Source organism: Chiloscyllium punctatum, unplaced genomic scaffold (assembly GCF_047496795.1).
Source record: "Chiloscyllium punctatum isolate Juve2018m unplaced genomic scaffold, sChiPun1.3 scaffold_888, whole genome shotgun sequence".
Classification (NCBI taxonomy): Eukaryota; Metazoa; Chordata; class Chondrichthyes; order Orectolobiformes; family Hemiscylliidae; genus Chiloscyllium; species Chiloscyllium punctatum.
The window spans coordinates 22,077-44,244 of record NW_027310622.1 but is presented as its reverse complement, the minus strand read 5'-3'; the positions used below and the strand labels follow the sequence as shown (position 1 = coordinate 44,244).

At 55.2% G+C, this 22,168-nt stretch overlaps 1 protein-coding gene across 1 annotated transcript in view; it reads left to right on the top strand.

Annotated features, from left to right (window-relative positions):
• Positions 1–22,168, top strand: part of LOC140474229 (uncharacterized) — a gene marked incomplete at its 3' end in the record, with an annotated part of 53,395 nt that overhangs the window by 14,012 nt on the left and 17,215 nt on the right. Inside the window, exons 3-5 of the mRNA XM_072567676.1 lie at positions 1,363–1,596; positions 3,634–3,789; positions 6,881–7,066. Of these exons, the coding sequence (XP_072423777.1) occupies positions 1,363–1,596; positions 3,634–3,789; positions 6,881–7,066 (576 nt within the window). The remainder of the gene's footprint in view (positions 1–1,362; positions 1,597–3,633; positions 3,790–6,880; positions 7,067–22,168) is intronic.

Genomic DNA, 22,168 nt, shown 5'->3' with positions numbered 1-22,168 from the left:
AAGGTCATGGTGAGTTCAGGAGTTGACGGGATAAGGTCGCGGTGAGTTCAGGAGTTGACGGGATAAGGTCACGATGAGCTCAGGGATTGATTGGATAAAGTTACGGTGAGTTCAGGGATTGACGTGATAAGGTCGCGGTGAGTTCAGGGGTTGACGGGATAAGGTTACGGTGAGTTCAAGGGTTGATGGGATAAGGTTACGGTGAGTCCAGGGGTTGACGTGATAAGGTCGCGGTGAGTTCAGGGGTTGATGGGATAAGGTCGCGATGAGTTCAGGGGTTGACGGGATAAGGTTACGGTGAGTTCAGGGATTGACGTGATAAGGTCGCGATGAGTTCAGGGGTTGACGGGATAAGGTTACGGTGAGTTCAGGGATTGACGTGATAAGGTCGCGGTGAGTTCAGGGGTTGACGGGATAAGGTTACGGTGAGTTCAAGGGTTGATGGGATAAGGTTACGGTGAGTTCAGGGGTTGACGTGATAAGGTCGCGGTGAGTTCAGGGGTTGATGGGATAAGGTCGCGATGAGTTCAGGGGTTGACGGGATAGGGTCACGGTGAGCTCAGGGGTTGATTGGATAAAGTTATGGTGATTTAAGGGGTTGACGTGATAAGGTCGCGGTGAGTTCAGGGGTTGACGGGATAAGGTCACGGTGAGCTCAGGGGTTGATGGGATAAAGTTACGGTGATTTAAGGGGTTGACATGATAAGGTCGCGATGAGTTCAGGGGTTGACAGGATAAGGTTACGGTGAGCTCAGGGGTTGATGGGATAAAGTTACGGTGATTTAAGGGGTTGACATGATAAGGTCGCGATGAGTTCAGGGGTTGACGGGATAAGGTTATGGTGAGCTCAGGGGTTTTTGGGATAAGGTCACGGTGAGTTCAGGGTTTGATCGGATAAGGTCACGGTGAGTTCAGGGGTTGACGGGATAAGGTCATGGTGAGTTCAGGGGTTGACGGGATAAGGTCACGGTAAGCTCAGGGGTTGACGGGATAAGGTCACGGTGAGTTCAGGGGTTGATGGGATAAGGTCACGGTAAGCTCAGGGGTTGATGGGATAAGGTCACGGTGAGTTCAGGGGTTGACGGGATAAGGTCACGGTGAGCTCAGGGATACATAGAATAAGGTCACGGTGAGTTCATCGATTCTGGGAGAAGAGATGGCCGTGCCCTTATGGCCTTGATCTTACAGCACCTTCCGCACCCACAGGAGTGGTAAACAGTGACCGGGGTGGGGATGGGGCAGGCAAGGGTATCTATGTCGCGGGTCAGAGTTGGGTGGACGCACGGGTATCGCGTGAGGCATTTCCCACGGGGGTGGGCGTGACACCCCGACCCACCCTGACCCTCCCTGCTTGGCTTTCAGGCCGGTTCTGCAACGAGGATGTGGATGAATGCCAGCTCCAGCCCAACCTGTGCCAGAACGGGGGCACGTGCACCAACATGGATGGGGGCTACGGCTGCATCTGTGTCAACGGCTGGTCCGGCCAGGAATGCGGCGAGAACATCAACGACTGCACCGAGACTTCCTGTGCGCACGGTGCCACCTGCCATGACAAGGTGGCAAACTTTGTGTGCCAGTGCCCGCCGGGTAGAAAAGGTAAGCCCTGCCCCAGGTTCGGCCACGTAGGGAGGGTCTTTGGGGTGTTTGTGGAACTTGGGGGCGGGTCTCCCTATTGTCAGTTTGGAGTCCGGGCTGGGGGGGGGGGGGGGGGGTAAGTGATCTCCCTCAACCCACCTTGAGTGTGAAATCCCCATTGCCTTGACACCAACACATGCAGATCCACGCGCCCAGGAACAACAGCAGGAATCTGGCCTTCACTCTGGGAACAGATTTGAGTGAACCCACTGGGCAGGACTTGGGTGGATCACCAGTTTGGCCGTACTCACTCATCGATGGGCTGAGCTCTAGCATCGACGTTGTCCTGTTCCCATCGGTCTTCTCAAGGTCAAATTTATTCCCGAGGTCGTGCAGTGAACCGCTGGAAGTCTCGCTCTACTTGGGGCGACAGCGGAGGTTGAGAATATCAACTCCCGATGGCCAGTCAGACGGAATCCTGTCGGGAGTTACCATGTCGGTACTCCGTCCGTGAGGAATTTGAAATTTGGGAAGTGTGACAGCGCAGTGGTGACCAACGCCCCCAATGACGGTGTTTCCTTGTAACACCTCAGGGTCCGTCTGTGGGACACTGGGAATGACACCACCCGTTTGTATAGCAATCCCATACACTAGAGGGTGACTCAAAGGGGTTCCCAGCCAATCAAATACTTTGGAAGTGGAAGCACTGCAAAGTTCCGCGAGCAGCAGAGCAAGGGTCAGACGTTCTGGGTTTGTTTTTGGAGATATTGATTGAGGGGGATTGCATTAGTCAGGACAACGAATGTAATTCCTCTCTCCTTCTTGGAGAATCCATTGTGAGAGGCCTGAGATGGCTGAGGTTGAAGGTCAGCTCTGAAAGATGACACCTTGTGCACCCTACTCTCGACACGGGACTTTGGGGGTGGGTGGGGGGTGGGGGGGGAACATGGTCAGCTTAGATCTTTCAGCCAAAATTAGTGGGATTTGCCTTGTCTGAGTGCGAGACAAGATGGCGACGCACTGTACCACAGTGCTAGAGATCAGGGATGAGAACAAAGGATTAACGCACAACGGCCCACTGGTTAGCACCGCTGTCTCACAGCGCCAGGGATCCAGGTTTGATTCCACCTTCGGGCGACTGTCCGTGTGGAGTTTGCACATTCTCCCCGTATCTGCGTGAGGTCTCTCCAAGCCCCTCTGGTTTCCTCCCACAATCCAAAGGCGTGCACGTTAGTGTGGATTTGCCGTGCTAAGCTGACCCATGGTGTCCAGGCTGGGTGAATTAGCGATGGGAAACGCGGGGTCACAGGGCTAGGGTGCGCCCTGGGTGGGATGCTCTTTTCGGAAGGCCAGCCTGGACAACACTGGGCCGAATGGCCTGCTCCCACGCCGCGGGGGATTCCGCGACTTATTTCCCCGCCAAAGGCCTCACCTCGTGCGGGCTGTCCAAATACCTGAGCTGGTTCTCACTGGTCAGCTGGAACTGTTGGGTAACTCAGCCACCCTCTCCTCAATCAGAGACTCGAGTGGTTCACCGTCGATGGCCATTTGGCTGATGGATGGGGAATTCCCTGGTTTCCCCCTCTCTCCTGTAGCGGAGAGATGCTCACAGTTCACCGACGCGAAGGGGTCAGGGCAGATAGGAACGTGGAAACTGAGAGCATCAGCCGGATTAGCCGCCACATTGGTGAACGGTAGCACAGGCACGAGGGACCGAATGGCCTACTCCTGTTCTTAAATCACTGCCTTCCTCCGAAACAGGGGAGGGTTGGCGTTCAAGTTGAATTCCGACCCGGTCGGGGGTGGGGCGGGGGTCGGGGTGGGGGCGAAATCGGGGAGCATTTCTTCCAGCGAGAACTCACGGGGAACTCCGTCTCCAACCGGAAAAGGTGACGGACTCCAGGGAGGGTTGGGTGTTTTCCAAGGCTGCATCCTAAAAGGGTAGCTGTTGGGCGAGGGGTCTTGAACGTGTCTGAGCCGCCCCTCCCCCCCCCAGTCCTCGTTGGGTAGAGAGTTGGATGATCTGTGCCGAGTCACCTGTTTGATCCTTTCTCCCAGGTCTGTTCTGCCAACTGGACGACCCATGCATCAATAACCCATGCCACGCGAATGCGGTCTGCGAGATGAACCCCCTGACAGGAGAGGCCATGTGCGAGTGCCCGCTTGGATTCACCGGGCAGTCATGCAAGCACGACATTAACGAGTGCTCGATGGGTAAGTCCGACTGGGGCCTGGACTTGAGGCACTCAGCTCTCCCGGTCTCACGTCCTTTTACACCGCCCTCCATCACCACACCCCCTGACCCGTACAGTCTCCAGGGCGTCCCATCGGCTAGAAGAATCGAATGCCCCCCCCCCCCCAACAATGACAGATCAGTGGTTAGCACTGCTGCCTCATAGCGCCAGGGTCCTGGGTTCAATTCCAGCCTCGGGTGACTGTCTGTGTGGAGTTTGCACATTCTCCCCTGTGTCTGCGTGGGTTTCCTCCAGTTTCCTCCCACAGTCCAAAGATGTGCAGGTCAGGGTGGATTGGCCAAGCAAAATTGCCCATGGTGTTCAGGGATGTATAAGTGAGGTGGATTGGCCGTGATGAATTAGCATAGTGTCTAGGGATGTTCAGGTTAGGTGGATTGGCCATGCTAAATTACCCATTGTCGCTAGGGATGTTCAGGTTAGGTGATTTGGCCATGCTAAATTACCCATTGTCACTAGGGATGTGCAGGTTAGGTGGATTGGCCATGCTAAATTACCCATTGTCGCTAGGGATGTGCAAGTTAGGTGGATTGGCCATGCTAAATTACCCATTGTCTCTAGGGATGTGCAAGTTAGGTGGGTTGGCCATGCTAAATTACCCATTGTCTCTAGGGATGTGCAGGTTAGGTGGATTGGCCATGCTAAATTACCCATTGTCTCTAGGGATGTGCAAGTTAGGTGGATTGGCCATGCTAAATTACCCATTGTCACTAGGGATGTGCAGGTTAGGTGGATTGGCCATGCTAAATTACCCATTGTCGCTAGGGATGTGCAGGTTAGGTGGATTGGCCATGCTAAATTACCCATTGTCGCTGGGGATGTGCAGGTTAAATGGATTGGCCATGCTAAATTACCCATAGTGTCTCGGGATGTGCGGGTTGGGTGGGTTTTAGCCACGGGAAATGCAGGGTTACATCGGTGGGGTGGATCTGGATGGGACGCTTTTTGGAGGCTCAGTTAGGACTCAATGGGCTGAAGGGCCTGCTTCCTCGCAGTGGGGATTCTATGATTCTAACAACGATAATGTGTCGCTTGTTTTAACCTCGCCTTTAACAATCAAAACCAAATCACCAGAAAGGTGTGTGAACAGGCAGATTATGGTTCACAGGGATGATAAAGTACCTGTTGAGTGACAGGCACAGCAAAGGGAGGCCTCACTGGGACCCCCCCCGCACCTTCCCCCACCACCACCCCACCCCCATCGGCTAATCTGGTGTCGATTTCAGTTTCAAATCCCCTCAGGCAGACTTCCATCTCGTTTCCCTTGAGGATTTCATGACCATTTCCGGTGGGATTCCGTCGGCACATCCCCCCACTGTGACGGTGCACTTTTCTAGAACCTTCCTCAGCTCTGTTCACCTCGGTCTCGCCTCACCAGAAGTACTCTCCGGAGTAACCGCTCGGTCAGTCCCTCCCAAACTGTTGGATCGAGGTCAGTGACCCCACTACAGGAGCCGCACGTCCCCGTGCTCCGACCCTGAAGCGGACCGCCGAAGCAGTTTCAGAGTCAAAAGGTGCGGTGCTGGAAAAGCACGGCTGGTCCGTCAGCACCCCCAGGAGCAGGGGAGTCAATGTTTCAGGCAGAGGCCCTTCATCGGGAATGTGGGAGGTCTCAGGGATAAACGGAAGGTGTGTGGGGCTGTGGGGAAGGTAGATGGGGATGCCATAGGGAGGGAAAGGCAGAATGTGATGGTGATAGTTCGGAGAGGAGGGTGGGGTGGATAGGTGGGACGGAAGATGGACAAGAAGGACAGGGCCGAGTTGGAGGGTTGGATCTGGGATGAGGTGGAGGTGGGGTCCAGGGGGAGATGAGGAAACTGGTGAAGTCGACGTTGATGCCGTGTGGTTGGAGGTTCCTCGGACGACGCCTGGCCGGCTGGGCTTTTCCTGCGCCAACCTATCAGCTCTGACCCCCCCCAGCATTGTGCAGTCCTCCCTCTGTCCACCAGGTAAATATTACTGACCGGCTAACTCCTCAACGTTGGCAAAGTGTGAGATCGAGACCCACCCACTGGCCAAGAGGAGGCATGGCATTCTGTGAACTTGAACGAAAAGCGACAAACGTTATTTAGCACAGCAGTGAAGTCTAAATTAGACTCGCTTCCAACAGCCAGATTTAACGTGCTATTGACAAATGATAGACCGCGATCAAACCCTTCAGGCAAACTCAATAATAAATAGGATCCCACAGATCCCTCAACAATTACACCTCAGAAATTAATGGCACCAAGTGTCAACAAATCCCAATAAATCTCTCAGGGGGTTATTATAATGCTTCACATTTGGGCGTTTGGGACTTAATTGCCCTGAGTCTGAGCTCCTCCCAACTGTAGAAACCTCTCTTTGACCCTCACTGACTGCCAGACTGCCCGCTCTTCACCAATCTCTAGCCTCACAGAGCCAGTCCTGACCCTGGGTATTTCTACAATCTCCTTTCTTGTTCGGTTAACGTCACCAAACGCTGCTTTACGAGCGTTTTCAGCAACCCGCTCCCTCAGCTGCGCTGACATCTTAATGCCCAAAGGCGTCCGCTCAGCCTTCCGTGGTGTCCCCCGACACAGAGCCATCAACCCGAACACTTTCTAAATTCCTCGCGAAGTCCTACAGAGCCCAGACTCGGACACTCAGCTGCTGACCAGTTCCGAGAACTTCTCCCGGAGTTCCAATGGCCTGGAGCCACTCAACTGCACTTCACTGCTCAATGAGTCCGTCACTCCGAACCTGTCTCCTCATCTCACTCACCGCCCGTAACCCCTTGTCAGGGACTTTCGAATGATCCTGGGGGACCAGGTGAAAATCTTTCAGTGTGTCCCTGTGCTATTTCTGGGCAGGAATTGAATGTTGACTTCTTTGGGAGCTCCTTGTGCCAAAGGTATGGCTGGCTTCCTCAGCACAAACATGGACAACCATTAGGGAATGCCAACCCGCTCAGTAAATACGAACCAGCTACAAGGAATGACCAAGAACATCCATTGTCGGAGTCCCACTGCACGGTTTGTGCCCTCTCCCCTTCCCTCAGAGACTGATACAGTGGTGCAATCTTCCCTGGACAGATGCTAATCCCTGTGAGCTGAATGGGCATTGTGTGAACACGGTGGGTTCCTTCGAGTGTCACTGCCTGGCAGGATACACCGGTGCCCGATGTGAGCTGGACATCAACGAGTGCCGGTCGAATCCGTGCCGAAATGAAGCCACGTGCCTGGACCAGATCGGCGAGTTCAAGTGCATCTGCATGGCAGGTAAGACCACCGTAAGATTGGAGAGTACCGCAGCAATCAGGATGGAGGGTAAGGTCACTGTCGGGATGGAGGGTAAGGTCACTGCCAGGGTGAAGGGTAAGGTCACCCTCAGGATGGAGAGTAAGGTCACCGTCAGGATGCAGGATAAGGTCACCGTCAGGATGGAAAGTAAGGTCACTGTCAGGATGGAGGGTAAGGTCACCGTCAGGATGGAGGGTAAGGTCACTGTCAGGATGGTGGGTAAGGTCACTGTCAGGATGGAGGGTAAGGTCACACTCAGGATGGAGGGTACGGTCACTCTCAGGATGGAGGGTAAGGTCACTGTCAGGATGGAGGGTAAGGTCACCGTCAGGATGGAGGGTAAGGTCACCCTCAGGATGGTGGGAAAGGTCACTGTCAGGATGGAGGGTAAGGTCACTGTCAGGATGGAGGGAAAGGTCACCGTCAGGATGGAGGGTAAGGTCACTGTCAGGATGGAGGGAAAGGTCACCGTCAGGATGGTGGGTAAGGTCACTGTCAGGATGGAGGGTAAGGTCACTGTCAGGATGGAGGGAAAGGTCACCGTCAGGATGGTGGGTAAGGTCACTCTCCGGGTGGAAGGTAAGGTCACCGCCAGGATGGAGGGTAAGGTCACCGTCAGGATGGAGGGAAAGGTCACTCTCAGGATGGAGGGTAAGGTCACCGTAAGGATGGTGGGAAAGGTCACTCTCAGGATGGAGGGAAAGGTCACTCTCAGGATGGAGGGTAAGGTCACCGTAAGGATGGTGGGAAAGGTCACTCTCAGGATGGAGGGTAAGGTCACTGTCAGGATTGAGGGTCAAGTCGCCCTCAGGATGGTGGGTAAGGTCACTGTCAGGATGGAGGGTAAGGTCACCCTCAGAATGGAGGGTAAGGTCACTGTCAGGATGGAGGGTAAGGTCACCGTCAGGATGGTGGGTAAGGTCACCGTCAGGATGGAGGGTAAGGTCACTGTCAGGATGGTGGGTAAGGTCACCGTCAGGATGGTGGTTAAGGTCACTGTCAGGATGGAGGGTAAGGTCACGGTCAGGATGGTGGGTAAGGTCACTGCCAGGATGGAGGGTAAGGTCACTGTCAGGATGGAGGGTAAGGTCACCGTCAGGATGGTGGGTAAGGTCACTGCCAGGATGGAGGGTAAGGTCACGGTCAGGATGGAGGGTAAGGTCACTGTCGGGATTGAGGGTAAGGTCAGAGTCAGGATGGCGGGTAAGGTCACTGTCAGGATGGAGGGAAAGGTCACTGTCAGGATGGAGGGTAAGGTCACCGTCAGGATGGAGGGTAAGGTCACCGTCAGGATGGAGGGTAAGGTCACTGTCAGGATGGAGGTTAAGGTCACTGTCAGGTTGGAGGGTAAGGTCACTGTGACGATGGTGGGTAAGGTCACACTCAGGATGGAGGGTACGGTCACTCTCAGGATGGAGGGTAAGGTCACCGTCAGGATGGAGGGTAAGGTCACTCTCAGGATGGAGGGTAAGGTCACTGTCAGGATGGAGGGTAAGGTCACCCTCAGGATGGTGGGTAAGGTCACTGTCAGGATGGAGGGTAAGGTCACTGTCTGGATGGAGGGTAAGGTCACTGTCAGGAAGGAGGGTAAGGTCACCGTCAGGATGGTGGGTAAGGTCACTGTCAGGATGGAGGGTAAGGTCACTGTCAGGATGGAGGGAAAGGTCACCGTCAGGATGGTGGGTAAGGTCACTGTCAGGATGGAGGGTAAGGTCACTGTCAGGATCGAGGGTAAGGTCACCGTCAGGATGGAGGGAAAGGTCACTCTCAGGATGGAGGGTAAGGTCACCGTAAGGATGGTGGGAAAGGTCACTCTCAGGATGGAGGGAAAGGTCACTCTCAGGATGGAGGGTAAGGTCACCGTAAGGATGGTGGGAAAGGTCACTCTCAGGATGGAGGGTAAGGTCACTGTCAGGATTGAGGGTCAAGTCGCCCTCAGGATGGTGGTTAAGGTCACTGTCAGGATGGAGGGTAAGGTCACTGTCAGGATGGAGGGTAAGGTCACTGTCAGGATGGAGGGAAAGGTCACTGTTAGGATGGAGGGTAAGGTCACCGTCAGGATGGAGGGTAAGGTCACCGTCAGGATGGTGGGTAAGGTCACCGTCAGGATGGAGGGTAAGGTCACCGTCAGGATGGAGGGAAAGGTCACTGTCAGGATGGTGGGTAAGGTCACCGTCAGGATGGAGGGTAAGGTCACCGTCAGGATGGTGGGTAAGGTCACCGTCTGGATGGTGGTTAAGGTCACTGTCAGGATGGAGGGTAAGGTCACCGTCTGGATGGTGGTTAAGGTCACTGTCAGGATGGAGGGTAAGGTCACTGTCAGGATAGTGGGTAAGGTCACCATCAGGATGGTGGGTAAGGTCACCGTCAGGATTGAGGGTAAGGTCACCGTCAGGATGGAGGGTAAGGTCACCGTCAGGATGGAGGGTAAGATCACCGTCAGGATGGAGGGAAAGGTCACCGTCAGCATTGAGGGTAAGGTCACCGTCAGGATGGAGGGTAAGGTCACCGTCAGGATGGAGGGTAAGTTCACCGTCAGGATGGAGGGTGAGGTCACCGTCAGGATGGAGGGTAAGGTCACTGTCAGGATGGAGGGTAAGGTCCCCGTCAGGATGGAGGGTAAGTTCACCGTCAGGATGGAGGGTGAGGTCACCGTCAGGATGGTGGGTAAGGTCACTGTCAGGATGGAGGGTGAGGTCACCGTCAGGATGGAGGGTAAGGTCACTGTCAGGATGGTGGGTAAGGTCACCGTCAGGATGGAGGGTAAGGTCACTGTCAGGGTGGAGGGTAAGGTCACTGTCAGGATGGAGGGTAAGGTCACTGTCAGGATGGTGGGTAAGGTCACCGTCAGGATGGAGGGTAAGGTCACCGTCTGGATGGAGGGTCAGGTCACCGTCAGGATGGAGGGTAAGGTCACCGTCTGGATGGAGGGAAAGGTCACCGTCAGGATGGAAGGAGAGGTCACTGTCAGGATGGAGGGTAAGGTAACTGACAGGATGGAAGGAGAGGTCACTGTCAGGATGGAGGGAAAGGTCACCGTCAGGATGGAGGGTAAGGTCACCATCAGGATCGAGGGTAAGGTCACCGTCAGGATGGAGGATAAGGTCACCGTCAGGATGGAGGGTAAGGTCACCTTCAGGATCGAGGGTAAGGTCACCGTCAGGATGGAGGGTAAGGTCAGAGTCAGGATGGAGGGTAAGGTCACCCTCTGGATGGGGGGTAAGGTTACTGTCAGGATGGAGGGTAAGATCAGAGTCAGGATGGAGGGTAAGGTCACTGTCAGGATGGAGGGTAAGGTCACCGTCAGGATGGAGGGTAAGGTCACTGTGACGATGGTGGGTAAGGTCACACTCAGGATGGAGGGGACGGTCACTCTCAGGATGGAGGGTAAGGTCACCGTCAGGATGGAGGGTAAGGTCACCCTCAGGATGGAGGGTAAGGTCACTGTCAGGATGGAGGGTAAGGTCACCCTCAGGATGGTGGGTAAGGTCACCGTCAGGATGGAGGGTAAGGTCACTGTCAGGATGGTGGGCAAGGTCACCGTCAGGATGGAGGGTAAGGTCACTGTCAGGATGGAGGGTAAGGTCACTGTCAGGATGGAGGGTAAGTTCACCCTCAGGATGGAGGGTAAGTTCACCCTCAGGATGGTGGGTAAGGTCACCGTCACGATGGAGGGTAAGGTCACCGTCAGGATATAGGGTAAGGTCACTGTCAGGATGGAGGGTAAGGTCACCGTCAGGATGGAGTGTAAGGTCACTCTCCAGGTGGAAGGTAAGGTCACCGCCAGGATGCAGGGAAAGGTCACTCTCAGGATGGAGGGTAAGGTCACCGTAAGGCTGGTGGGAAAGGTCACTCTCAGGATGGAGGGAAAGGTCACTCTCAGGATGGAGGGTAAGGTCACTGTCAGGATTGAGGGTAAGTTCACCCTCAGGATGGAGGGTAAGGTCACTGTCAGGATGGAGGGTAAGGTCACCGTCAGGATGGAGGGTAAGGTCACCGTCAGGATGGAGGGTAAGTTCACCCTCAGGATGGAGGGTAAGGTCACTGTCAGGATGGAGGGTAAGGTCACCGTCAGGATGGAGGGTAAGGTCACCGTCAGGATGGAGGGAAAGGTCACCGTTAGGATGGATGGTAAGGTCACCCTCAGGATGGGGGGTAAGGTCACTGTCAGGATGGAGGGTAAGGTCACTGTCAGGATGGAGGGTAAGGTCACCCTCAGGATGGAGGGTAAGGTTCACCCTCAGGATGGACGGTAAGGTCACTGTCAGGATGGAGGGTAAGGTCACTGTCAGGATGGAGGGTAAGGTTACCGTAAGGATGGTGGGAAAGGTCACTCTCAGGATGGAGGGAAAGGTCACTCTCAGGATGGAGGGTAAGGTCACTGTCAGGATTGAGGGTAAGTTCACCCTCAGGATGGAGGGTAAGGTCACTGTCAGGATGGAGGGTAAGGTCACCGTCAGGATGGAGGGTAAGGTCACCGTCAGGATGGAGGGAAAGGTCACTGTTAGGATGGAGGGTAAGTTCACCCTCAGGATGGAGGGTAAGGTCACTGTCAGGATGGAGGGTAAGGTCACCCTCAGGATGGAGGGTAAGGTTCACCCTCAGGATGGACGGTAAGGTCACTGTCAGGATGGAGGGTAAGGTCACCGTCAGGATGGAGGGTAAGGTCACCGTCAGGATGGAGGGTAAGGTCACCGTCAGGATGGAGGGAAAGGTCACTGTTAGGATGGAGGGTAAGGTCACCCTCAGGATGGAGGGTAAGGTCACTCTCAGGATGGAGGGTAAGGTCACCCTCAGGATGGAGGGTAAGGTTCACCCTCAGGATGGACGGTAAGGTCACTGTCAGGATGGAGGGTAAGGTCACCGTCAGGATGGAGGGTAAGGTCACCGTCAGGATGGTGGGTAAGGTCACTGTCAGGATGGAGGGTAAGGTCACTGTCAGGATGGAGGGTAAGGTCACCGTCAGGATGGAGGGTAAGGTTACCGTCAGGATGGTGGGTAAGGTCACCGTCAGGATGGAGGGTAAGGTCACTGTCAGGATGGAGGGTAAGGTCACCGTCAGGATGGAGGGTAAGGTCACCCTCAGGATGGAGGGTAAGGTCACTGTCAGGATGGAGGGTAAGGTCACTGTCAGGATGGAGGGTAAGGTCACCGTCAGGATGGAGGGAAAGGTCACTGTCAGGATGGAGGGTAAGGTCACCGTCAGGATGGAGGGTAAGGTCACTGTCAGGATGGAGGGAAAGGTCACTGTTAGGATGGAGGGAAAGGTCAGAGTCAGGATGGAGGGTAAGGTCACCGTCTGGATGGGGGGTAAGGTTACTGTCAGGATGGAGGGTAAGATCAGAGTCAGGATGGAGGGTAAGGTCACCGTCTGGATGGAGGGTAAGGTCACCGTCAGGGTGGTGGGTAAGGTCACTGTCAGGATGGAGGGTAAGGTCACCGTCAGGATGGAGGGTAAGGTCACTGTCAGGATGGAGGGAAAGGTCACTGTCAGGATGGAGGGTAAGGTCACCATCAGGATGGAGGGTAAGGTCACCGTCAGTTTGGAGGGTAAGGTCACCGTCAGGATGGAGGGTAAGGTCACTCTCAGGATGGAGGGTACGGTCACTGTCAGGATGGAGGGTGAGGTCACCGTCAGGATGGAGGGTAAAGTCACTCTCAGGATGGAGGGTAAGGTCACTGTCAGGATGGAGGGTGATGTCAACGTCAGGATGGAGGGTAAGGTCACTGTCAGGATGGAGGGAAAGGTCACCGTCAGGATGGAGGGTAAGGTCACTGTCAGGATGGAGGGTAAGGTCACTGTCAGGATGGAGGGTGAGGTCACTGTCAGGATGGAGGTTAAGGTCACTGTCAGGATGGAGGGTGAGTTCACTGTCAGGATGGAGGGTAAGGTCACCGTCAGGATGGAGGGTAAGGTCACCGTCAGGATGGAGGCTAAGGTCACTGTCAGGATGGAGGGTAAGGTCACCGTCAGGATGGAGGGTAAGGTCACCCTCAGGATGGAGGGTAAGGTCACCCTCAGGATGGAGGGTAAGGTCACTGTCAGGATGGAGGGTAAGGTCACCGTCAGGATGGAGGGTAAGGTCACTGTCAGGATGGTGGGCAAGGTCACCGTCAGGATGGAGGGTAAGGTCACTGTCAGGATGGAGGGTAAGTTCACCCTCAGGATGGAGGGTAAGTTCACCCTCAGGATGGTGGGTAAGGTCACCGTCACGATGGAGGGTAAGGTCACCGTCAGGATGGAGGGTAAGGTCACTGTCAGGATGGAGGGTAAGGTCACCGTCAGGATGGAGTGTAAGGTCACTCTCCGGGTGGAAGGTAAGGTCACCGCCAGGATGCAGGGAAAGGTCACTCTCAGGATGGAGGGTAAGGTCACCGTAAGGCTGGTGGGAAAGGTCACTCTCAGGATGGAGGGAAAGGTCACTCTCAGGATGGAGGGTAAGGTCACTGTCAGGATTGAGGGTAAGTTCACCCTCAGGATGGAGGGTAAGGTCACTGTCAGGATGGAGGGTAAGGTCACCGTCAGGATGGAGGGTAAGGTCACCGTCAGGATGGTGGGTAAGGTCACCCTCAGGATGGAGGGTAAGGTCACTGTCAGGATGGAGGGTAAGGTCACTGTCAGGATGGAGGGTAAGGTCACCCTCAGGATGGAGGGTAAGGTTCACCCTCAGGATGGACGGTAAGGTCACTGTCAGGATGGAGGGTAAGGTCACTGTCAGGATGGAGGGTAAGGTCACCGTAAGGATGGTGGGTAAGGTCACCGTCAGGATGGTGGGTAAGGTCACCGTCAGGATGGAGGGTAAGGTCACTGTCAGGATTGAGGGTAAGTTCACCCTCAGGATGGAGGGTAAGGTCACTGTCAGGATGGAGGGTAAGGTCACCGTCAGGATGGAGGGTAAGGTCACCGTCAGGATGGAGGGTAAGTTCACCATCAGGATGGAGGGTAAGGTCACTGTCAGGATGGAGGGTAAGGTCACCGTCAGGATGGAGGGTAAGGTCACCGTCAGGATGGAGGGAAAGGTCACTGTTAGGATGGAGGGTAAGGTCACCCTCAGGATGGAGGGTAAGGTCACTGTCAGGATGGAGGGTAAGGTCACCCTCAGGATGGAGGGTAAGGTTCACCCTCAGGATGGACGGTAAGGTCACTGTCAGGATGGAGGGTAAGGTCACCGTCAGGATGGAGGGTAAGGTCACCGTCAGGATGGAGGATAAGGTCACCGTCAGGATGGAGGGAAAGGTCACCGTCAGGATGGAGGGTAAGGTCACCGTCAGGATGGAGGGTAAGGTCACTTTCAGGATGGTTGGTAAGGTCACCCTCAGGATGGTGGGTAAGGTCACCATCAGGATGGTGGGTAAGGTCATTGTCAGGATGGAGGGTAAGGTCACTGTCAGGATGGTGGGTAAGGTCACCCTCAGGATGGAGGGTAAGTTCACCGTCAGGATGGAGGGTAAGGTCACTTTCAGGATGGAGGGTAAGGTCACCGTCCGGATGGTGGGTAAGGTCACTGTCAGGATGGAGGGTGAGGTCACCGTCAGGATGGAGGGTAAGGTCACTGTCAGGATGGAGGGTAAGGTCACCGTCAGGATGGAGGGTAAGGTCACCGTCTGGATGGAGGGTAAGGTCACTGTCAGGAAGGTGGGTAAGGTCACTGTCAGGATGGAGGGTAAGGTCACTGTCAGGATGGAGGGTAAGGTCACTCTCAGGATGGAGGGTAAGGTCACCATCAGGATGGAGGCTAAGGTCACTGTCAGGATGGAGGGTAAGGTCACCGTCAGGATGGAGGGTAAGGTCACCGTCAGGATGGTGGGTAAGGTCACCGTCAGGATGGAGGGGAAGGTCACTGTCAGGATGGAGGGTAAGGTCACTGTCAGGATGGTGGGTAAGGTCACTGTCAGGATGGAGGGAAAGGTCACCGTCAGGATGGAGGGTAAGGTCACCGTCAGGATGGAAGGAGAGGTCACTGTCAGGATGGAGGGAAAGGTCACCGTCAGGATGGAAGGAGAGTTCACTGTCAGTATGGAGGGAAAACTCACCGTCAGGATTGAGGGTAAGGTCACTGTCAGGATTGTGGATAAGGTCACTGTCAGGATGGAGGGTAAGGTCACTGTCAGGATGGAGGGAAAGGTCACGGTCAGGATGGAGGGAAAGGTCACTGTCAGGGTGGAGGGTAAGGTCACTGTCAGGATGGAGGGTAAGGTCACCGTCAGGATGGAGGGTAAGGTCACTGTCAGGATGGAGGGTAAGGTCACCCTCAGGATGAAGGGTAAGGTCACTGTCAGGATGGAGGGTAAGGTCACCGTCAGGATGGAGGGTAAGGTCACTTTCAGGATAGAGGGTACGGTCACTGTCAGGATGGAGGGTGAGGTCACCGTCAGGATGGAGGGTAAGGTCACTTTCAGGATAGAGGGTAAGGTCACTGTCAGGATGGTGGGTAAGGTCACCGTCAGGATGGAGGGTAAGGTCACGGTCAGGCTGGAGGGTAAGGTCACCGTCAGGATGGAGGGTAAGGTCACCGTCTGGATGGAGGGTAAGGTCACCGTCAGGATGGAGGGTAAGGTCACTGTCAGGATGGAGGGTAAGGTCACCGTCAGGATGGAGGGTAAGGTCACCGTCTGGATGGAGGGTAAGGTCACCGTCTGGATGGAGCGTAAGGTCACCGTCAGGATGGAGGGTAAGGTCACTGTCAGGATGGAGGGTAAGGTCACCGTCTGGATGGAGGGTAAGGTCACCGTCTGGATGGAGGGTAAGGTCACCGTCAGGATGGAGGTTAAGGTCACCGTCAGGATGGAGGGTAAGGTCACTGTCAGGATGGAGGGTAAGGTCACCGTCAGGATGGAGGGTAAGGTCACTGTCAGGATGGAGGGTAATGTCACTGTCAGGATGGAGGGTAAGGTCACCGTCAGGATGGAGGGTAAGGTCACCGTCTGGATGGAGGGTAAGGTCACTGTCAGGATGGAGGTTAAGGTCACTGTCAGGATAGTGGGTAAGGTCACTGTCAGGATGGAGGGTAAGGTCACTGTCAGGATGGAGGGTAAGGTCACCATCAGGATGGTGGGTAAGGTCACTGTCAGGATGGTGGGTAAGGTCACTGTCAGGATGGAGGGTAAGGTCACCGTCAGGATGGAGGGTAAGGTCACTGTCAGGATGGAGGGTAAGGTCACTTTCAGGATAGAGGGTAAGGTCACCGTCAGGATGGAGGGTAAGGACACTGTCAGGATGGAGGGTAAGGTCACCGTCAGGATGGAGGGTAAGGTCACGGTCAGGATGGAGGGTAAGGTCACTTTCAGGATGGAGGGTAAGGTCACCGTCAGGATGGAGGGTAAGGTCACTTTCAGGATGGAGGGTAAGGTCACTGTCAGGATGGTGGGTAAGGTCACTGTCAGGATGGAGTGTAAGGTCACCGTCAGGATGGAGGGTAAGGTCACTTTCAGGATGGAGGGTAAGGTCACCGTCAGGATGGAGGGTAAGGTCACTTTCAGGATGGAGGGTAAGGTCACTGTCAGGATGGTGGGTAAGGTCACCGTCAGGATGGAGGGGAAGGTCACTGTCAGGATGGAGGGTAAGGTCACTTTCAGGATGGAGGGTAAGGTCACCGTCAGGATGGAGGGTAAGGTCACTGTCTGGATGGTGGGTAAGGTCACCGTCAGGATGGAGGGTAAGGTCACTGTCAGGATGGAGGGTAAGGTCACTGTCAGGATGGTGGGTAAGGTCACTGTCAGGATGGTGGGAAAGGTCACCGTCAGGATGGAGGGTAAGGTCACTGTCTGGATGGTGGGTAAGGTCACCGTCAGGATGGAGGGTAAGGTCACTGTCAGGATAGAGGGTAAGGTCACCGTCAGGATGGAGGGTAAGTTCACTGTCAGGATAGTGGGTAAGGTCACCGTCAGGATGGAGGGTAAGGTCACTGTCAGGATAGAGGGTAAGGTCACCGTCAGGATGGAGGGTAAGGTCACTGTCTGGATGGTGGGTAAGGTCACCGTCAGGATGGAGGGTAAGGTCACTGTCAGGATAGAGGGTAAGGTCACTGTCAGGATGGAGGGTAAGTTCACCGTCAGGATGGAGGGTAAGGTCACCGTCAGGATGGAGGGTAAGGTCACTGTCAGGATGGAGGGAAAGGTCACCGTCAGGATGGAGGGTAAGGTCACTTTCAGGATGGAGGGTAAGGTCACTGTCAGGATGGTGGGTAAGGTCACCGTCAGGATGGAGGGGAAGGTCACTGTCAGGATGGAGGGTAAGGTCACTGTCAGGATGGAGGGTAAGGTCACCGTCAGGATGGAGGGTAAGGTCATCCTCAGGATGGAGGGTAAGGTCACTGTCAGGATGGAGGGTAAGGTCACCGTCAGGATTGAGGGTAAGGTCACTGTCAGGATGGAGGGTAAGGTCACTGTCAGGATGGAGGGTAAGGTCACCGTCAGGATGGAGGGAAAGGTCACTGTCAGGATGGTGGGTAAGGTCACTGTCAGGATGGTGGGTAAGGTCACTGTTAGGATGGAGGGTAAGGTCACTGTCAGGATGGTGGGTAAGGTCACCGTCAGGATGGAGGGGAAGGTCACTGTCAGGATGGAGGGTAAGGTCACTGTCAGGATGGAGGGTAAGGTCACCGTCAGGATGGAGGGTAAGGTCATCCTCAGGATGGAGGGTAAGGTCACTGTCAGGATGGAGGGTAAGGTCACTGTCAGGATGGGGGGTAAGGTCACTGTCAGGATGGAGGGTAAGGTCACCGTCAGGATGGAGGGTAAGGTCACTGTCAGGATGGGGGGTAAGGTCACTGTCAGGATGGAGGGTAAGGTCACCGTCAGGATGGAGGGTAAGGTCACTGTCAGGATGGGGGGTAAGGTCACTGTCAGGATGGAGGGTAAGGTCACCGTCAGGATGGAGGGTAAGGTCACTGTCAGGATGGTGGGTAAGGTCACCGTCAGGATGGAGGGTAAGGTCACTGTCAGGATGGTGAGTAAGGTCACTGTCAGGATGGTGGGTAAGGTCATTGTCAGGATGGAGGGTAAGGTCACCGTCAGGATGGAGGGAAAGGTCACCGTCAGGATGGAGGGAAAGGTCACTGTCAGGATGGAGGGTAAGGTCACCGTCAGGATGGTGGGTAAGGTCACTGTCAGGATGGAGGGTAAGGTCACTGTCAGGATGGTGGGTAAGGTCAACGTCAGGATGGTGGGTAAGGTCACTGTCAGGATGGAGGGTAAGGTCACCGTCTGGATGGAGGGTAAGGTCACCGTCAGGATGGTGGGTAAGGTCACTGTCAGGATGGAGGGTAAGATCACTGTCAGGATGGAGGGTAAGGTCACCGTCAGGATGGAGGGTAAGGTCACTGTCAGGATGGTGGGTAAGGTCACCGTCAGGATGGTGGGTAAGGTCACTGTCAGGATGGAGGGTAAGGTCACCGTCAGGATGGAGTGTAAGGTCACTGTCAGGATGGTGGGTAAGGTCACTGTCAGGATGGTGGGTAAGGTCACTGTCAGGATGGAGGGTAAGGTCACCGTCAGGATGGAGGGTAAGGTCACTGTCAGGATGGAGGGTAAGTTCACTGTCAGGATGCGGGGTAAGGTCACCGTCAGGATGGAGGGTAAGGTCACCCTCAGGATGGTGGGTAAGGTCACTGTCAGGATGGGGGGTAAGGTCACCGTCAGGATGGAGGGTAAGGTCACTGTCAGGATGGAGGGTAAGGTCACTTTCAGGATGGAGGGTAAGGTCACCGTCAGGATGGAGGGTAAGGTCACTGTCAGGATGGAGGGTAAGGTCACTGTCAGGATGGTGGGTAAGGTCACCGTCAGGATGGAGGGTAAGGTCACCGTCAGGATGGAGTGTAAGGTCACTGTCAGGATGGAGGGTAATGTCACTGTCAGGATGGTGGGTAAGGTCACCGTCAGGATGGAGGGTAAGGTCACCGTCAGGATGGAGGGTAAGGTCACCGTCAGGATGGAGGGTAGGGTCACAGTCAGGATGGTGGGTAAGGTCACCGTCAGGATGGAGGGTAAGGTCACCGTCAGGATGGAGGGTAGGGTCACAGTCAGGATGGTGGGTAAGGTCACCGTCAGGATGGAGGGTAAGGTCACCGTCAGGATGGAGGGTAAGGTCACCGTCAGGATGGAGGGTAAGGTCACTGTTTGGATGGAGGGTAAGGTCACCGTCAGGATGGTGGGTAAGGTCACCGCCAGGGTGGAGGGTAAGGTCACTCTCAGGATGGAGGGTAAGGTCACCGTCAGGATGGAGGGTAAGGTCACTGTCAGGATGGAGGGTAAGGTCACCCTCAGGATGGTGGGTAAGGTCACTGTTAGGATGGAGGGTAAGGTCACCGTCAGGATGGAGGGTAAGGTCACCGTCAGGATGGAGGGTAAGGTCACTGTCAGGATAGTGGGTAAGGTCACCGTCAGGATGGAGGGTTAGGTCACTGTCAGGATGGAGGGTAAGGTCACCGTCAGGATGGTGGGTAAGGTCACTGTCAGGATGGAGGGTAAGGTCACTGTCAGGATGGCGGGTAAGGTCACTGTCAGGATAGTGGGTAAGCTCACCGTCAGGATGGAGGGTAAGGTCACCGTCAGGATGGAGGGTAAGGTCACTGTCAGGATGGTGTGTAAGGTCAGCGTCAGGATTGAGGGTAAGGTCACTCTCCGGGTGAAAGGAAAGGTCACCGTCAGGATGGAGTGGAAGGTCACTGTCCGGATGGTGGGTAAGTTCACACTCAGGATGGAGGGAAAGGTCACTCTCAGGATGGAGGGTAAGGTCACCGTAAGGATGGTGGGAAAGGTCACTCTCAGGATGGAGGGAAAGGTCACTCTCAGGATGGAGGGTAAGGTCACCGTAAGGATGGTGGGAAAGGTCATTCTCAGGATGGAGGGTAAGGTCACCGTCAGGATTGAGGGTCAGGTCACCGTAAGGATGGTGGGAAAGGTCACTGTCAGGATGGTGGGTAAGGTCACCCTCAGGATGGAGGGAAAGGTCACTGTTAGGATGGAGGGTAAGTTCACCGTCAGGATGGTGGGTAAGGTCACTGTCAGGATGGAGGGTAAGGTCACTGTCAGGGTGGAGGGTAAGGTCACTGTCAGGTTGGTGGGTAAGGTCACTGTCAGGATGGAGGGTAAGGTCACTGTCAGGATGGAGGGTAAGATCACCGTCAGGATGGAGGGTAAGGTCACCGTCAGGATGGAGGGTAAGGTCACTGTCAGGATGGTGGGTAAGGTCACTGTCAGGATGGAGGGTAAGATCACTGTCAGGATGGTGGGTAAGGTCACCGTCAGGATGGTGGGTAAGGTCACTGTTAGGATGGAGAGAAAGGTCACCGTCAGGATGGAGGGTAAGGTCACCCTCAGGGTGGAGGGTAAGGTCACTGTCAGGATGGAGGGTAAGGTCACTGTCAGGATGGTGGGTAAGGTCACCATCTGGATGGAGGGTAAGGTCACCGTCAGGATTGAGGGTAAGGTCACTGTCAGGATGGAGGGTAAGGTCACTGTCAGGATGGAGGGTAAGGTCATCCTCAGGATGGAGGGTAAGGTCACTGTGAGGATGGAGGGTCAGGTCACTGTCAGGATCGAGGGTAAGGTCACTGTCAGGATGGTGTGTAAGGTCACTGTCAGGATGGAGGGTAAGGTCACCGTCAGGATGGAGGGTAAGGTCACTGTCAATGGAGGGTAAGGTCACCGTCAGGATGGAGGGTAAGGTCACCGTCAGGATGGAGGGAAAGGTCACTTTCAGGATAGAGGGTAAGGTCACCTTCAGGATGGTGGGTAAGGTCACCGTCTGGATGGAGGGTAAGGTCACCGTCATGATGGAGGGTAAGGTCACTGTCAGGTTGGAGGGTGAGGTCACCGTCCGGATGGTGGGTAAGGTCACTGTCAGGATGGAGGGTAAGGTCACTGTCAGGGTGGAGGGTAAGGTCACCGTCAGGATGGAGGGTAAGGTCACTGTCAGGATGGAGGGTGAGGTCACTGTTAGGATGGTGGGTGAGGTCACTGTTAGGATGGTGGGTAAGGTCACCGTCAGGATGGAGGGTAAGGTCACTGTCAGGATGGAGGGTAAGGTCACTGTCAGGAAGAAGGGTGAGGTCACCGTCAGGATGGTGGGTAAGGTCACCCTCAGGATGGAGGGTAAGGTCACTGTCAGGATGGAGGGTAAGGTCATCCTCAGGATGGAGGGTAAGGTCACTGTGAGGATGGAGGGTCAGGTCACTGTCAGGATGGAGGGTAAGATCACCGTCAGGATGGAGGGTAAGGTCACTGTCAGGATGGAGGGTAAGGTCACTGTCAGGAAGAAGGGTGAGGTCACCGTCAGGATGGAGGGTAAGGTCACCGTCAGGATGGTGGGTAAGGTCACTGTCAGGATGGAGGGTAAGGTCACCGTCAGGATGGAGGGTAAGGTCACCGTCAGGATGGTGGGTAAGGTCACTGTCAGGATGGAGGGTAAGGTCACTGTCAGGATGGAGGGTAAGGTCATCCTCAGGATGGAGGGTAAGGTCACTGTGAGGATGGAGGGTCAGGTCACTGTCAGGATGGAGGGTAAGGTCACTGTCAGGATGGTGGGTAAGGTCACTGTCAGGATGGTGTGTAAGGTCTCTGTCAGGATGGAGGGTAAGGTCACTGTCAGGATGGAGGGTAAGGTCACCGTCAGGATGGACGGTAAGGTCACTGTCAGGATGGTGTGTAAGGTCTCTGTCAGGATGGAGGGTAAGCTCACTGTCAGGATGGAGGGTAAGGTCACCGTCAGGATGGAGGGTAAGGTCACCGTCAGGATGGAGGGTAAGGTCACCGTCAGGATGGAGGGTAAGTTCACCGTCAGGATGGTGGGTAAGGTCACCGTCAGGATGGAGGGTAAGGTCACCGTCAGGATTGAGGGTTAAGTCACCGTCAGGTTGGTGGGTAAGGTCACTGTCAGGATGGTGGGTAAAGTCACCGTCAGGATGGTGGGTAAGGTCACTGTCAGGATGGAGGGTAAAGTCACTGTCAGGATGGTGGGTAAGGTCACCGTCAGGATGGAGGGTAAGTTCACTGTCAGGATGGTGGGTAAGGTCACCGTCAGGATGGAGGGTAAGGTCACCGTCAGGATTGAGGGTTAAGTCACCGTCAGGTTGGTGGGTA